At 39.1% G+C, this 18,014-nt stretch overlaps 1 protein-coding gene across 2 annotated transcripts in view; it reads left to right on the top strand.

The window, feature by feature from the left end:
- Nucleotides 1-18,014, top strand: part of RPS6KA2 (ribosomal protein S6 kinase A2) — a 279,346-nt gene that overhangs the window by 17,174 nt on the left and 244,158 nt on the right. The window contains exon 1 of one of the 2 annotated variants that reach the window (XM_074537381.1): nt 16,456-16,732. The exons of the other annotated variant lie outside the window; for it this stretch is intronic. Coding sequence (XP_074393482.1) covers nt 16,685-16,732 — 48 coding nt within the window. The 5' untranslated portion in view covers nt 16,456-16,684. Of the gene's footprint in view, nt 1-16,455; nt 16,733-18,014 lie in introns of those variants that run through there. 2 annotated transcript variants of the gene reach the window in all.

Raw genomic sequence — 18,014 nt, 5'->3', positions numbered from 1 at the left:
ATGTGAGGTGAGGAGCATCCTCCTGGATCCCTGCCTCAGCAAGCCATTGCTCAGCTCCAGAAGTAAGCAGTTAAGTTCTTGTGTTGCCTTGAGTTTGCTCCTGTAATCTGGCTTCCATGATTCATACTCCTGCTTGCCAACTGGAGTGAGCGTAAGGCTTAATTAAATGTGTAAAACATTTTGAACTTAGTGAGTCATTTTCCTGAAATATGCTGCATGTAGTTGGCAGACTTGCCCACCTTTTTGGTTCTCAGAGCCAGCTTTGAATAAAGAATTGACTTTGAGCAGGTGAGGTATTTGGTGTGCATACTGTCAGCTTTGAAGCATCTGTGTAAAAAGAATATTTAATAATTTAAAAATGCTCAAGATGAACAGGTGTACATTTAGTGGGCAAATGAAGAACATGGGTTTTTTTGTTTGCTTTGTGTTATAAAATCTGAAAACCCCAGAGGCTTTGATGTCTGGGTTATACAATCCTATTGATGAAGAAGCTAGGCTGAATCCAGTTCTTGTCCCTAGAGCCCTCCAGGTTTCTAGATTTGAAACAGGAATTGAGAAACTGATCTTCCTTCCAGACAGGTAAGCAGTAGTTCTCATGCACGTTAGAAGATCAGCCAGGAGTCTCTGACATTGTTATACCTGGATCCTCATTTTGACTTCTCTAACTCTTTGGTTTTGCAGTAAGCTCATTTGTAAAAGTATCTTTGTGAATATTTTCAGATGTAACTGGCAAGGAATAAAAAACTTTTTGGAATGTCTGAACTCGGAGAAAAGAGATTTTAAGTTCAGCTTCTGCATGGAATAACTGTTTATCTCTTTACATGATGAGTCACTGTTGTGACTGATGAGATCAGTACAAAATTATCCTTCTTTAGTCTCATTATTACAGTGTTTGCCCAGTCCTACCTTTTTTTTTTTTTTTTTTAACTATTCTTCTAAGTTGCTCTATCAGCTTTGGGGGAAAATTTGACCAAGCTTCTTTGAAAAGCCTGTAATATGCATTTACTTCTAAATCTTATAGACTGGAACATACTGGGAGGACCTAAGTTTTTCATATTTAACTTTTCTAATAGTATAGATGCTAATTAACAGTACACTGGGCTCTGAATGCAGGTTGAGCGGTTTGGTATGGCAACTCATTGCTTCTCTTGCCCATGAAACACTTTATCTTTAAACCAGAGCTCACTTTTGGCAATACCTAGAGCTATGGGAAGTTCTTGCTGCAGGTTTGAAGTGATGGTTTCATCAGTTTACCAGGTTTGGTGCTGTGACTGTGGTGGTTCTGGGAAGGTACTGTAAGGGCATTGGCACAGCATATTCTAACCGGAGTCTTAACTCCCACCCACTGTGCCTGGAGTTGGAGATCTCCTGGCTATTGCAGAATGAGTTGAAGCAAGCTTAAATGTTGTGTTTATGCTATTTTGTGTGGGGTTTATGATTGTGTGGGGTTTTTTTTTATTTTTATTTTTGGGAGGTGTGTGTAGTTTTGGTTTTTTTTGTAGGGGGACAGGTTTGACATTTTGTGGTTTTTAAAGTAGTCTGTATCTGGTACCTGTTCTCTAAGTATTACTACCAGTCTGCCTTCAAGGTATTACAACTCTTTCATTGTATATCTAAGTGTCTTGGTGGCTTTTAAAAGCACATTGCAAGCATAGTTACAGGCAACAAGTGGCAAAACAGCTGTTACCATCTGGTTGGTGGCTTAAACAACTGTGACTGTCAGAGACCACTTTGTGAGCCTTCTTTTCCTCTGGCTTTTCTTATGACTCAGTTGTAAATGTTGGGTACAGGTGCTTCTGGAAGCTGCTTCTTTGCTGTAGATATTAAAAGAGAAAGCTTCTCAATCTACAGGGCCTCCTCTTAAATTTGATAGTTGGTGCCTGGCATAGTGTTCCCCACACTTGCTGAAAGTCTTGGACTTCAGTTTGACTGCTAGAAGCCAGCTATACACTTACTTACATGTCTCTGACCAGCAAGAAGAGCATGTGTGCAGATCAAATGCTTCCAATGTACTTGTGAGGCTGATTTTAGCAGAGAATTTTCCCCTTGAGAAGTCATACAGATTCTCAGCTGTACAGCTTGACTGACGTGAGGCCCTGGGAGACAAGTGGATCATTAAAAGACTGTTTTGCCAAGCTTGTTCCTTTTGCCTGTTTTTTTATTCTTTTAACTAATATGGATGGACCTTGCTTGAAGCGTTGGAAGAGCTGCTTTTTATGAGATGAAGCAGCTCTGGGTTCCTGGCTGACAGCTGGGGGAAGCATTTAATGGCACAGTAAGTGCTGTATGAGGCAGATGCTGACAGCATGAGAAGCAGAATAAGTCTCTAGCTGTCTGGAAATAATGGCTTGTGCAATTCTGAACAGGAAATCTAACTTGGATTAGGGTGTTTCTTTCATAATAATAAAAAACTCTGGAGGATGGGGAAGCACCTGCAAGTCCTCTTCAGCAAAGAATACAAGTGCTGAATGCCTTCCCTGTGGTATCTGCAGGGTGATTACAGTCTGAATCTCTATCTGCAGCTGAGAGGGAAATTGGACTTTTTATCACAGGGGGTGGAGAAACCCTCTGAGATTTGTGGTATTGATTTTTATTTTTTTCTTTTGTCAGAGTATCTGGAGATGTATTGGAAAAATTGGGGGAGTTCTTCCTGCACTGTTTCTTTCAGCTGTTATTTCTTTGGGAGTTATACTTAGGCATCATGCAATGTCCGGATAGACTGTTGACCACTTGAATTTAGGGTCAATAACTTGCTTTGTTAAATCTCTTTCACCTCTCTGTAAAAATAAAAGAAATTTAATATTATGTAGTAGAACTGATAATTTTTTTCTGTTAAGCTTTCCCCAGATGAATAAGATAAATGGTTTCAGAAAATACAATGATAATTGGAGTTTGACCTCATCTTGTGATTATATAGGTTAAAGATAAGAAATACTGGAAGATTAGCTTATTAGGGTTAGGAACGCATAGTGGTTTTTTCACAAGTCTCCTTGCTTATGTTGTCATCAACACCAAACTTCCCTTTAGCGCTGTATCTGGCATAGAATCTGTTTCTGGGCCTGAATAGCAGATTTTTCTGATGACATTCATATCTGAAGATTGTGTGCTGCAGCTTTTTAAGGGAGAGATATTTGTTCTCTCTATGAGGAAAGAAGATTTGCCTTGGGGCCCAAAATGTGACATGGAAACTTCAAGAATAGCTTTCCCCCCTCCTGTTATTGTCCTTATGAATTAGGAAAGTCAAGAGTTTGGCAGGCTGCTTATGGGCAGTCAGGTGACTGCTGATCTGAGCACCTGAATCTATCTGCACATTGTGGATGGCAAGTTATTGTGATCCAATGATCTATTCAAGACTGAAATGAGTAACATAATGTTTTTTTTTCTGAAACATTTTTTGCTTCATACATAGCAGTATAAATACTAGACTAAATCTGAGAAATAAAAGCAAAAGATCTTGCTGTGTGACTTTTCCAATTCTCGCAGCAAAGCCAATGTGTGAGAACCAACTTTCCTCACGTTTTGAAGACCTGGAATGAGCATAACTCCTTCCCAATGTGAGCGTCTGGAGGAGACTGACAGCCCTTTGCTGCTTCAGTCTGTGTGGATTAGCAGAAATATCCAGTGATTGAAGATGGCAACAGCTCTATTCAAGGGATTAAATAACTTGGATCATGTGTTGCTGTGGCACAACATGAAATTTCAGAGGCCTATCAGAACTTAGTGTTCTGATGGGTAGATGTGAATTTTGTTTAAGGAAAGCAGAGATTTGAGGTTTCTGAGTATCACCCTGATGACGTGAATTCAGACATACTCAGGTCTGTGACCTTTTTAGCATTATGTGGTACTTGGAAACATTCATAGGCAAAAGGGCCAAATGAAGCCAAGTGCCTGCTGGGCACCTCTGTCTGTGGTATAGGACGTGTTGCCTCTCCTATCTTGTGCCTATATTAGTCACAAACATCTTAAGTAACTGGGCTGTGGGTTTGGGGTTTTTTTTTTTTGTGGGGGTGAGGTAGAAATGACTCAGGTACACTGTGTGCACTTTGTCTTTTATCTGAATACATCATATTCTTGTAAAAGTGCACACGGAAATAATTTCAGATAACATGATGTGCATTTCCTACCAGCTGCTGCTCTGCAGCTGGTTGTGATATTTCTGCAGCTGTGGGACAGAAAAGTTCAGTCTCAGGAGTAGATGACAGCATGAGCTTTAGCTAATGAGTGTGTACTCTGTGTGGAGATCCTAACCCACACTACTTAGGATGTATTGCAGCATTTTCTTGAACTAGCTTGACTAGCTAGAAGCTGGCAAATGAACTGCAATCCCATCTCCTAAGTGGGCTGGGGACATGTTTGCATGACATGACAAGACCATCCCAGCTTTACAAGAACACATTTTAAAGACAAAGCATGTAGTTTGTTAATGCTTGTCTATGAGAACAGAAAGCTGATTTTATTCTTGTTCTCTGATCACTATGCAAGCTTGACCCTTGGTAATCTCGGGAAAATGCAGTGCTTTGGGAATACCTGTTCCCTGTATCCCTGCATGCTGGCCTTGCTGGGACAGGACTGACACCTAGTGTGGGCTGGGTAGAATTGAACATTCAGCTCACGAAGCTACTGTAAAACTCAATGAAATTTACTGTAAGCTTTGGATGTCACAAAGCTTTTGATATGTAAGTTTTCAGTCTGGACATCTGACAGCTCATCTTTCCAGCTCTTAGAAGAGTTGCTGCTGTAGTGAGAGGAACCATGGCAGCTGGAAGGTGTGCTCCCTTTTTCACCTGACTTCCTTTCTCAGCTGGCTGATTTTAGGCCATCAGACACATTTTTGCATTATGTAAGATAGTAATTCACCATATTTTCTACAGATGGAACTGCCTCAGTCATGTTACTATCATACTTTAGGCATTGAAAATTGTGCTTATACTGCTGGTATTAATGCAATACTGTGCCTCTTAACGAGTGGTAACTCTTGAGTGTCTTACCCTCCTGAAGAAAAGAGAACAGGTCTTGGAAGGTTGAAACAAATACAGAAAGCAGGGTGAAACTTAACCAGTTATGCATTTCTAGTCTTGAATTTAAGCTACTCCAAAGCTTCCAGATATTTTTTTCATATATATGTTTTGAACTGCTGTCATGTGTCTTGTATCTCTACACCATAATAAACTGGACGTAGTGTAACTCTGTTGCAGATGATAACACTGAGTTTTGTCATAGAAAACAACTATTATAGGTGTAATTATTTATTTTTTTGTAGCAAGACTTTAATTCTGAGTTAACACACTCCAGCCAAGTATTCAAAGAAACAGATATCGCTTACTCCAGATCCTGCCTCTGAAACATGCCCTAGCTTATAATTATCTAGTTTCTGCCACAGAGTCTGAGTCAAATCTGACTTTGGACTGACTCCTTTGAGCTTGTAGTTTATCCATTTTGCCTGGTTAGTGCCTGCTTCCAAGCCAAATGATTTATCAATGAGGATTCTAGCCTGTTTCCCTCCTGCTCTTGCTTTGAACAATGAGGAAGACTAATTCTGTTTCTTAAATCATACCCTGCTATTTCAATGGAAGGCTCAAGGGGAGTGCAGCTTGTTTCTTAACCAAATAAGAAACTACACTTTGGACTCCAATGTTTGGAACACCATCACAGCAAAGCTGCAGTCCACAGTAACTGTGGTGCAGCACAGGGATCTGACAGGGAGGCAGGCACTGGGCAGCCTGAGTACGGCTGCAGTTTACTTTGACAGGGTTGGTATGCAGTTTGTGATGCTGTGACTGGCAGATATATGTTAGTCCCAGTGTCATAGACCTCAGTTCAGGTCAATGGAAAGCTGACCTGAAAGCAGGAATTTTGATATTTATGGAATATGCATTCATTTTAAATCTTTAAATTTCTTAGTCTTGGCAATTACATCTTTTAGTTCTGCTTGTGGGATCTATAGCACCTTATTTTAAGGAGCAGCAGCAGTAATACAATGGGTAGCTTTTTATGACATTCTGAGTGTGTTTGCTTCCATAAGATGGATGCCTTAGGAAGAAATGTACTAGGAAGGGGGGACTGACCACCTCATCTTGTGCTTGGCTTCCTCTGCCAACCAGCCACCTCAAATGCCACTATGGTGCAGCAAGAGCCTTGCTTTGCACTGCAAGCCATAAGCTATAACCAGCCCAAGGGTATTATTCTAGTGTAATGAGGAAGCTTTGTGAAGCCTGCAGTAACTTCATCCAACAGCAGAGGTCTGTCTTGTTTGGGAAAAGGATTTTCATCACTTAAGAAGGAATCATTTTATGAGAATTTGGGTGGATTTTCACTCGTTTTTAGAGTGAAGTTTTCTTTTTGTCTCTTTGAATACCAATTTAAAGTTATTTTAATGATAAGAACTGACCCAAAAGTGCAGCGTGCACCTAAGTGAAGCGCATGTGCAGTAGCTGGGAAACTCTGGCAATCACTGAGCTGATGTGAGAAAAGCTGTAACTGCAATCTGTAGCGTGTGTCCCCTCCCCAGACCCAGCACTGACAGCAGAGATGCAGACTGCTGGTGGATTTTTGGGAGTGTGGGAAGTGACATTTAGAGGTTGGGAAGTCAGCTTGTCCTTCTCTTGCAATTTCAAGTTATAACTGAATCCCTTTCTAGAAAATTTGCTTTAGCGAAACCCCAGATATTTGGCTTCTGATAGGCACAAGTGGATGAAAGTTCATGGCTAATGTTAGACAGGAATTGCTAGAGCAGATGAATGTAGGGGTTTTTTTTCTTCTAATGTTAACTCACAAAACTACTAAGCTGCTGCCAGAATTTGTCATTCAGCATTGATCACCTCCAAGTATTCTCCATATCCAATTATCTGTTCCATCTGTGAATGGAGGGATTCTGTTCAGTCTAGAAATGGTTTCACAAGGCTCTAAAAGCACAGGTCTCTAGAGTGGGTTTTCTGTTACTTAACTCAAACCATCTCTAGTTCATTATCTATTAAGGCATGCAATATTTTCTTCAGCCATTTGCTCGCACTGTTCTGGATATTTTCCTTTATGTTGTGGTGCTGTTTTCATTGAGCTATTGGAAGCTTATGTTTGATTTTGCTAAAGCTGAATGACTTCAGCCCAAACACATAATTTGCCGTTTATGAGTCAGAACTAAGATAATTTCTGCAAATCATCCTGTAAAGCATTCTACAGCTTGGCTAACTGCACAACCTGCAGATGGTCCTCTTGTTCCCTCTGTCCAAACTTAATGCAAGTTTGCTGTTAACCTATATAAATTTCAAAGTCCTGTTTCCATATTCCTTTGTAATTTTGTAGATAAGAATTTGAGAGGCAGCTGAACTGCTCTCTTGCATTACACACCAAATTTGTAAAGTCTTTATGGTAGTTCTTTGGGTACTTATTCATATAGAAATTTTGAAAGGTAAACACAGTAGTGTAAAATACTGCATGAACTCAGTTACAAAATACATCAAATTTAGTGGAAAGTTATTCAGTTAAAATACAATCCTGCATTTGCTGATTGTTAACAAAATAGATCTTGCAGTTGCCTAAATCAAGCTGCAGCTTTTGTTGCTCTTTTCTGGTTTTTTTTTTTTTTTTGCTTTAACTGAATGCTGTAAATATAACTTCAGCATTGATGCTGTACTGACAGTTTTGCTGCCTTATTGCTTTTAAAATTCTGGATCCTCTGCATGACCTGAAAGATAAAACTCCTGTGAGAAGCTCTACATTTTCCAAGCATTAATCCTCTAGGACATTGTTTTGAGTGGACTTTATTTAGCAGAGTTTGTTTTACAATAGGTTATGATCAGTTGCAGAAATTACTGGAATTATGACAAAGAGTGTTATTGTGCTGCCATACATGAGATAAGATAATAAAGTCAGTGACAAGATGGATTTTCTTAAATCCATGAGCAAAGAACTTTTATGTTGTCATTGTGATATTATATTCTACATTCAAGTTTTTGGTACATCCACATAATGTCTTAATAGAAGAATAATAGCATCTTTAATCAGATGGAAAAGCATTGAAGGTGAAGAGAAAATGCCTTTTTTTTTCCTTAAAGTCAGTAGTGTAGCTATTTCTAGAAATCTCTTTCAAATGCTAGCAGTATGCAGGGATGGCATTGTTGTGCCAAGTACTGTGCCACTGTGGGAGATGCAGAACACAGGCTTTGGAGCATCAATTCTCTTTCTGTTTGTGGAGCACTGGGGGGGTGCTGTGGGCAGGAGCAGGTGAATAGGCAGTACCAGCAGAGCTGTGCCACTGTGCTGATTTTTCTCAGTTGGAGCCCTCTTTTCAGTTCCAGTCATTTCACCTTTGAAAAAGTATAGAGAAACATGGTTATTGAGACCAAAGAGTTGGTGGAAAATTATTAGAACAGTGGAGAGAAAGGTATATGAGGAGATGGGAAGAATATGAAATTAATCACTTTTAATTAAACGTGAAACAGACAGGAGATGGTTCTTTTGGTTTGTGTGTTTTCACTTTTGTGTGGGGAAGTGAAGATCAATTCATGTAAGAAATTATAGCTTTTTTCTTCCTTATATGTATGTCTAAAATGTGCAAGAATCACAAATGAAATTAAAATGCAGGTAGATTCAATTGAATACTAATAAATGAAGGTAATAGGATTAAGTTTGCATTGTATCCTAAAGAAAAAAATGTGATGTATTTTCAGTTGTGGGCTTTTATGCTTTTCTTCAAGGTCTCTGGTTTAAATCATGTATTACTTCTATTTTTATATCCTTTATAGCTATGAACAAGGCATAATAGTCACCAATACAATAAGTATTTTTGTAACTTTGGAAGTGTATGCTTTTAGATGCTCTATAAACTCGGGACATTTAAAATGTCAAGAAAACCTGTCCAAGAGACACACTTGTTAGTTAGAGCACTCTAATCATAGGCAGAGATCTTAGTCTGAGCCTGAGGCAGTCACTTTGGGAAATAGGCTTTGCTGGTTCACCATGCTAAGGAATTGCCCTCAATGTGAGTTAATCTTTACAGTGATTATTGTATTGTAATATGAACAATTTATGGTATGAAAGCTTTTCCATTTTCACATCAACTTAACTACACAGGTTATTCACTTGAATTTACTCTGTCTATTGGAAAGGTCAGGTGAAGATATGAATCTATTTCCAAAACAACTTGCTAACATGCCATATTTCTAGTATATATCTAAATTACACATCTACCATAAGGATATGAAAAACCAATAGAAACTCTAGGCAATTTTAGGTTGCAGCCATAGATGAATCATCAGTTACTCCTCCTGCAGCCATCTTGCCTTTTTTTTTTTTTCTTTTTGTCCAGTGACTTTGCGTATATGAAGACATTTTGAGTGCTTCTTTTTTTTTTTTTTTTTTTCGCTGCTTTGCTCTGCTTGTCCCCTTGGGATTCTGTAAAATGTATTGGGTTGGTGTAAAATGTATGCCTAAAACTTGAATCTGGCAGTGGAGTGTGTCTGCTTCCCAAGAAGCACTGTCTCTCCCTAGAATCCTGGATCCATGTACCTGTGTCTGAATGTAAGAGGTCAGAACCATCATACTGGTGGGAAGGTAATGATTTGACCTGGTACTTCATGAGTTTCTTTTTGCCCAGGTGCTTCTGACTTAAGTTCTCACTTGGAGTTTTGGAATGATTGTATTTTTATTAAAATGAAGTAAATGAAAAAGGTGCTGAATCCTACACTTAAGTGAAAGAAATGGAAATACCCAAAGTCCAATTTATTTTGCAAATTAGGTTCTCTTTTCCCAAGCAATCCTAGCAGTGGGCTGTCACAATGAAAGCAGCTGCTCAAAAGTAAACTATATGTTGCTGAAAGTGGAAGTTCAAAACACTCAGTCCTTGCTCACAAATTTTAGAGCAAATTCCCTCTGTGATCAGAGCTTGAGCATACAGTGTTATGTCTCCTTTGAGATGCTACTTGTTGGCACGTTGTCCTGTTCATCATGATGGCAGTGGTTCACCTTTGTCTGCTGAAAATGCCAGATATAACATTTTTGTTGCTGGAAGGTTAGCTCTGTACATAAGATTATGATGGAAATTAACTATCAGGGTTCCCCAAATTGGAATTTAAGTGTCATCTGTAGACAGAAATAATGCTTTAAATTGCTCTAGGTTGTTGAATTACGGTCTCCATTGTTTGTCAAAGAAACCTCTACCTAGAGAGAGATTATATCATACTGAATAGTGATCTTAAACTTAAAAAGAGAGGGAAAAGACAAAGGTAGGAGTCAAAATAAACCCCCAACCACCCCCACCAAACATAGCAAAAACCTGCTTGTCAAGAGATCATTGAGTCCTTTGTATGTTCCCAGTGCTCAGAGCGATTCTGCTAACTAGTCTGTGGTGCTTATCTCGTGGATATGGTGCATCACAGGCTTGATAAAGAGTAACTGCAGAACCACACGGTGTGTGATACTGTAGAGCTGGGTCGTCAGGAGAGCAGAGCTCATCAAGGGTACATCTGAGCTTTAAATGTGGCAGAGCTCAGCCATCTGCAGGCAGCCTCCTCTGGAATGTGCAGCTTCTTGTTTTGCTGCCTGAGCGGCAACTGGACCTTTGCTAGGGACTCCTCATTGAGGGTGAGGAGCAAAACTCCTCTAAAATGTCAGCTGCTTCCTTGATGATCTTCCTATATGTGAGAAGATGTAACTTGTTTCTGTTCAGAGGTAATTCTTTATATGTCAGGGTCCTAAGTGCAAGTATTTGCAAGGTTTGTACTTCTCAGAAATTAAATTGCTTTGAAAGCTTGATAGGCATGTAACCTTGTCCACGAGTGACTTCTCTGAGGGTCCTTCTCTGAAATGTTGTCCCATGATTCACGCTGGACCCTTAAAAAGAAGCTCTGGTTTCAATTTCAGGTTGAAAATTTAGGGTGCTGTCAAGACTGAGCTCTCACATCACGGCTGTTAGTGTTGAGATGCCTAAATCACACTAGAGCTTCATGACCTGTCATCTGATCCCACATTTTGATACATCTTGACTCAGGCATAATTGGAAGTGTAGACCTTCATTTAGAGGAACAAGTCTCTGACAATTCTGCTGAAGGGCTCTCTGATGAGAACAGCATTTATTAGGTGACCTGGATTAGGTTTCCAAATGTAAGTAATTTCAACTTTGTGTGATGTTACAAACCTCACCTCATCAGTGGAGGTGTTTGATCACTATGGGTCATTTAGTGGCAGTTTTGAAATGAGAGCAAATTACTGCACTAGAATATACTGAAAATGCAGTCAGAACTTGTAATTTCCCTTCTTTGTTTCCATTGATCAACACAGTAGAAACTGAAGAGTAAAATATGGCCGAGATTGACCTTACAATCACCTTTGACCATGCGTGGCTTTTGGTAATTAAGTAAACTGCATGTAGAAAAGCATGGTGTCAAGGACTTATTTGTGCCTACAGCCTTTTGTTGTCCTGTTGCTCTGCTCAAAACTTCCATCCCTTTGTTCTGCCTCCAGCAGGGATGTTTCTAGTTGTGTGTAGGTGAAATTATAGGGAGACTGAACAGAGCTGCATGTGTATGGACATGGGTATTTCCCTCTGCTAGTCTCCTTAACCTTGTCACCTGCCTTCTCACCAATGCAGAGGTGCCCTCATCTCTTCTTCCAAACTTGAGCATAGGCCTTGGCTGTGGTGGAAATAAGGGAGGGTGATCTCATATTTTAACTAATGTGAGTTCTTTGTAACCAGGTGCACAGTGTAGACTCTGCATTTGAACTTGGTTCAAAGCAGATCAAAATCTCAGCAGGGCCGTAATGCCCCTTTTTAGGATAATCTGATTTTTATCTGATGAGGAGGGGGAAAAAAAGAGTATAGATGCTTGTGTGAAATATTCCTCCCCCCCAAAAAAACATAAACAAATTAAAAAATCTTGACTCTTGGAAAGATTTGCAAAAGACTAAGTTAACCTTTAATAGCTGCTGTGTACTGATGTTGCTTAAAAAGGGTTCTGAACAGAAATCAACTTGAAGGTGGCTTGCATTTATTATAAAGATTTAGAGAAAATGCTGTTTTACCCTCATAGAAGTATAATAAAGGAAAATCTTGATTTGACCTTGATCACAGTATCCAAATTCACAGTAGAACTTGAAATGAATGCCTTAAAAACTTTGGCCATAAATCTCCTTAAGCTTTGTGCTACAATAAGTTTCAGGAAATAAAATACATCTCTTTTCTTAAACATTGTCCTCCTTTCCCATTTAGTTACTCCTACATCTAGAGCTTTCTTAACTGTGATGTATTCATGTATCTTCTTTCTGTTTTTAATTGCAGAGAACTGTTGTTTTTTTCTGGTATAAAGGTGATGCAGTCATTTTTTTCATTGAGAGGGTCTCAAAGGGTAATTCATGAATTCTTCAGGCAGCAAGGAGACAAAGCAGGTTCTGTGGAGAAACAAATTCCTTGCTTTTATTGCAGTAGTCCTTGGTATCAGTCCCCCAGGAAACTGCCTGGGTGTTGGGGAAGGTGTCAGGGGAGAGGGGTTTACATGAGAGTTGTTTTAAAGGCTTGAGCAGGATCTGCCAGGCACTGATGTTTGCTGATTGGAACAAGAGGGGAAAATCAGGCACTCTTGCTGCTGCCTGAAGTGGGCACTTCCAAGCCTAAACTGCTGTGGGTTTTGGCACCACTTATTTTCAAAAGGGAGTGGAGTCCTGTTTCCCAAGGTCAGTGCTTTTGACTGCCTATCATGTGCTCAGTGCTGCCCAGACCACAGGCGCTCCTTGTTTATCCCTCAGCGTGGCTCTTGAGGAGATGGGGTTGGTGTATCAGGACCAAAAAGAAGATGATATGATCATACCTTTAGGCTTTTGAGGAGTGGGAGGAGAAAGAAAATTTTTTTTCTGTAATCCAAACTTTCTGATCAAACATGCTTAGTTATTTTTAGGTTTGCGGGGAAAAAAGTGTTGGAATTCACTTGGAAAGATTCACTTGGAATCTTTCTTGATCTAAGTTACCAATGATCTGTAAGACAGTTGGATCAGTCATTTGCTGTGCAGCCCCAGGAAGCTTAAACAAATTTGTGTTAGCTAGTTCTGTGGAAAAATCCTTTCTGCATCAAAAAGGAAAAAAAAATCACCTCTCTATGTAATGACTTCAAATAATTGATGGGGAAAAGCTGACAGAAATGACAGTATTGATTTTTGAGTATGCAGAAACTAACTAGTATTAAACAATTCTCCTGGTGTTTTCTAAGTCTGAATTTGTAAATCAAAACAGGAGGCAAAATGGAAACCTGTCAGTTATAGGACTAACATTTAGTTAGAATTGCTGATAAAATCACTTATTTTTTTTCAAATTGTGCTTCTTATTCTTTTTTATCCATGTGAGTTAAAGCAGTGAGGTATTTTATCTTTTCAGATTTGAGTTACTAAGGAAAGGTAACTACAGTGGGTGTAGAAAAGAGTATTTAATACCACCTATATTTGTATGGAACTCTTTAATACTGGCTCCAGTCAAGAGTAATACTGTATTGAAAGAAAATTCTGAGTTATATTGTTCTTTAATAGAAAATGTTGTACATATGTTTTCTATGAAGATCTAAATGTAGCCACAGGATGTTTTATTCCTTCAGTCTTAAAGAATTTGCTTATGGATAGGCTCCCTTGGGATGCTAATGCCATCTTTCTAATATTAGTGAGAATTGGTATTAGATGGGAGCAGGCCTGATAAGAACTGTGTAGTTCATAAACAAAAAGAAATAAACAGCAACAAAAATTTGAAAAATGGTGTTCCTTTTCTTGGTTAGGTCAGAAGGATGAGGTAAGCATTCATCAATTAATGAAGAATATTTCATTTAAATTGCCCATCAAAGCCTGTATAACATAGAACAGCACACTGACTTGAAAAGGGCAGGTAGCTGTGTCTGGAAGGAAAGGTGTTTGTGCACATGGAGTTTGGAGGACTTGTTTGCATGTGAAATGTTGCTTTAGCTGAGAGGATTGTGGATAAGCAGGGACTGTATGCGTTACATCTGTTCACTGTCAGATTTAACAAAAAGCAATTATCTACCATAGTAACCATGACAGAATTCAGAATCTATTCTGACATCCAGACATAGATAAATACCTAAAAATAATGCTGAAGGTGTGTCTTCAGTCCTCAGTGTTTTTCTCAATTTTAAAGAAACACTAAGCAGTGCAAACAATGAAACCACAGCAATTCATAACTGCAGCTGAAAGTCTACCTTTGACCTTTGCTGTAACACAGCTTTTTTCCAAAATCTGGTTATGTATTAGAAGCCATGGAAGTGTCTTTGTGGTATTTTCAGCTTAAATCTAAATGTTTAGCTTGAGCTCAACTTTAAAGAACAAGATGAATGTAGAGTCTGGGATGATTATGTGTTGTCTCAAAGGAAGGAAGTCTTGAATTCAAGACTTCTTCAAAGTATCTTTATTTGCTCTTATATAGGAAAACCTTGCAACTTTAGTGCATGTGAATGAAGAAATGAAAATGCAGCCGAATAATTACAATAGGAAAAATGAAATTCTAAGTCATGCAGTTTGGCTCTGGGGAATCTCTTTGATAGATGTTCAAATCCTGAGAAATTATGGAGGCCCTGGTGATCTGGAGTAAGACTTGTTAGTTTTAAAAGTAATATGCTTCTTGGTAATGCATACCCTAACATCACAGGGTTTTTTAAACTTGCAAGGCTTGAGTTTTCAAAATGAAACTTGCCCATTTGCAGCAGAGAAAGATGATAAGGGCTATATAGTATATTAGATATACTATAATATTTCTGCTACATGCATCCAGGTGGGTTTTATGGTGTGTTCACCATCCCTTTTGTACCAGGATCTTGAATTCTTTTCTACCTTACACAGTATCCAGTGAGAATTTCCCAAGAAATGTTTTTTCTAACTTTTATTAAAATTGATCCCAAAGGCTTCAAACATATAACGCACCAAATAATTACCTCTTGTCTTGCTTCTTGTGTTCCCCAGTTGTCAGTTTTGGAACAATTTCTTGAAATCAGATTTGGAATTATCTTCTCCATGTTGTTTTGGTAAAAATCCTCATGGTGCAGGATGCTTCTCAGAAAACAAGTCTGGAATTCTCCATCAGTTTGAAAGCTTGATGATCAGAATAATCTAAATACTAGGTCTACTGCATATCTTCAGCTGTTGGTTAATCACAGTAATTGTCCTGGGTCTCTGTTTTTCCCCTGACTGATATTTTGACATATGTTGTGCTTCTGTTCTGTGGCATTTTAAGTGTGCTGCTTCTCCAGCTGGACTTGGGGTGCATAGTGACACTGGTCCTCTGAGTTTGGTTCTGCATTTTACTGCAGTTGTCATTTACCCGCAACATTTGGCCTTGCCTTAAACGCAAACTTCTGGAGCTAAGTGTATGCTGAGCTCTCTTAAACCTCCTTTTTCCTTGGTTTGCCTCAGACCTTGCCCCTTGCTGGAGGTTAAGCACTTTGTTGGAGTGAGAATTTGCAGTGACATTTGGTAGGGCTTGTGATACTGAAGCTCCTACAGAATGGGCAGTGAGAGGACCAAAGAACAAACGCAGTCCTTGTGGTACGAAAATTATGCAAATAGCAGAAAAATGATACAGTTGGAGATGTACTATTAGAGATTTGAAGCTTGTGTGAAGTAATATTTATAGTATAAAAATAGGAGATGGAGATTTGGGAGCTACTGGTAACGTTTGGAAGAAGTTCTTCTCATAATACAATTCTGTGTATTCTTACACAAACTGGCTCTTCAAACACTAATCAGGGAGTAGCTTGATCATGGAATGATTTTTTTAAACTGATTAAACTAGCTGCTTCAGCATGTGCTTAATTCTTGAACATAGGGATTATCCCATTGGCATAACTGGGAGTGAGCCCGTGTCTGAGATCAGATCACCCTACAGCACTTGCTGTTGTAGGGCAGCAGTGGCCCAGGAATTAGGCAGCATTGCTAGTGTGCTGCTGAGCCCTGTCCTTCCAAACCTGAAGCTGAGCTTTAGTTGCAAATTCCCAAAGGGAAGGCAGCAATGCCCACAATTGCTGGTTCCTATGGTATTAAATCAAACTCAGCATTGGTGTGCTCTATAAATACCTCCATGTGTATCTGTACATAACATCTTTGTGTGCAATCTCTGTGTAGAGTTTTTTCGGAAAACTATTCAGAGGAAATAAGTCTTCCAATGATTTGAAGAGAACACAAATGACAGGCTCTTTCCTGTGCTTGGCTGAATCACATACAGTGTGCTTAATTAACAGGTGCACAGTGACAAGCTGCACTCAGCAGGCAGTGCTGGGTCATGTTCAGAGTCCTGGACACTGAGTTTCTTCTGTAGCATGGGATTTGAAAGGATCAGTGGGATACTGAGCATCTCTGTGTGTCTTTCATCTTGCAAATTCTTGCCCCTGTATAAGCACCTTCTTTAACTTTGCAGTGGTTTTTTTTTTAGGGGGCAATTCAGACCTCAAGCCTGTTCTCTTACTCCTTGTGCTGTCAACACAGCTGAAGTATTCAGCTGGAGCTGGAGTGTCTGTATTAGAGCTTGCTTCAAAAATGAGATCCAGCCTGGCTCTTGCTTTTTAATCTGTTTTGGGGCTGGGCTGGTGTTTGGTGACGCATTGGGCTAAGCTGACTGCAGCGAGTTAACAGAGGCAAAAGGTGTCAAGCCCCTGCAGAATGGCTCAAGGACTTGCACTGCCTGACCTGTATCCTGGATGGTGAAAAAAAGATGATAAAGCTGCCTCACAGGAAATTGCAGAAATTTTTCCTTAAAAAGGTAAAGTGCATCTTTTTTGTTTGCTTGCTTGCTTTAGTTAGGTTGGTGACAAAGTTTGATAATTGCATTGTTTTTGTGCTGTCAGCTTTGTGGTTTCTTTGTACTGAAATGCCTCAAACTGTTCTCTCAATGTAATGTTATTCTTGGCTTGTGGTCTGGGACACAATTAATATCCATCAAAAGCAGACTTCAGCAGCATGCTGCAGGGGTTAGTTTGGTTACAGATACCGTTTACAGCTCCTGTCACCCTGTTGTATTATGCTGGCTTTTAGCAGTGCTCCTTGACTCTGTATATTCTGAATCTGCCAAGCCATTTAGTGCTAAGTTTTTGCGGTGTACAAGACAGAATGCTGCTCATTGACTGGCTTTCATTAAAAAAAATTGGTAATACAAGATATACGTATATGTTAAGTGTAGGCTGTATATTTCCACTATTTTCAAATATATTCACAGAAATCACTAGAGATATTGGTAAATCTAACAGAAAACTGTGTACTTTCAGGTGGGACGCTACTTAAAACTGAGTTTAAACTGGGTTTAAAGCTATCCCTAGATCAGATGTTTCTGAAAAGCACTTTACCTATCTAGGTATTGAATGCTGTGCTATTAGCTGTCTGAAATACCATTCTTTAATTTTAATGTCTGCATTATCTGGATCTTGTGTTCTCAACATACAAGGATTTATCCCATAGGTTTTGAAAACATAGTGGGTTTTTTTTCCCTCCCCCTTCTTCTCATCTTGGCTTCTTATGCCCAGGGTTTATTAGTGGTTGATTAGAAGTGCAGTCTCTTTATTCTGTAGAGCATCTCAATTTTCAAGCAGGACATTTGCAGTTGTAGTCAATTGGAATTTTGTATTTTTACCATTCTGTATAATTTAACCTATATGGTATTTCATACTAATGTCTGCAATATGGTTCTTCAAAATTAAATACTCAACTTGGTTGTATACTAATTAAAACAGTTTTAAAAGGGCACAAGAGAAGACAGTTGAATTTCACTGCAAGTTAGATCTGGCACACGGCTCACTGATTTTTGGCTCATTCACAGATGCAGATGGTTGGTTCTACCTTTTTCTCTGGAGTAAATTTTTAGTATTTAAATGTTGATATCACCGTTGTGCTGTTGAACTGTCCTTTTAGGGTTTCCTATGCTGGCTTAGAAGAATTTTGCCATTTGCTAGTTTATATATGCCTTAATGATGGCACATCTGATCGAATGGCTGTAGTTTCACTGGTATATATTAACAAGGGTGGGGTTTATGTTATACTCGTGAATATAG

This window comes from Zonotrichia albicollis, chromosome 3 (assembly GCF_047830755.1).
Source record: "Zonotrichia albicollis isolate bZonAlb1 chromosome 3, bZonAlb1.hap1, whole genome shotgun sequence".
NCBI classification, from domain to species: Eukaryota; Metazoa; Chordata; class Aves; order Passeriformes; family Passerellidae; genus Zonotrichia; species Zonotrichia albicollis.
This window is presented reverse-complemented; position numbering and strand designations above follow the sequence as displayed.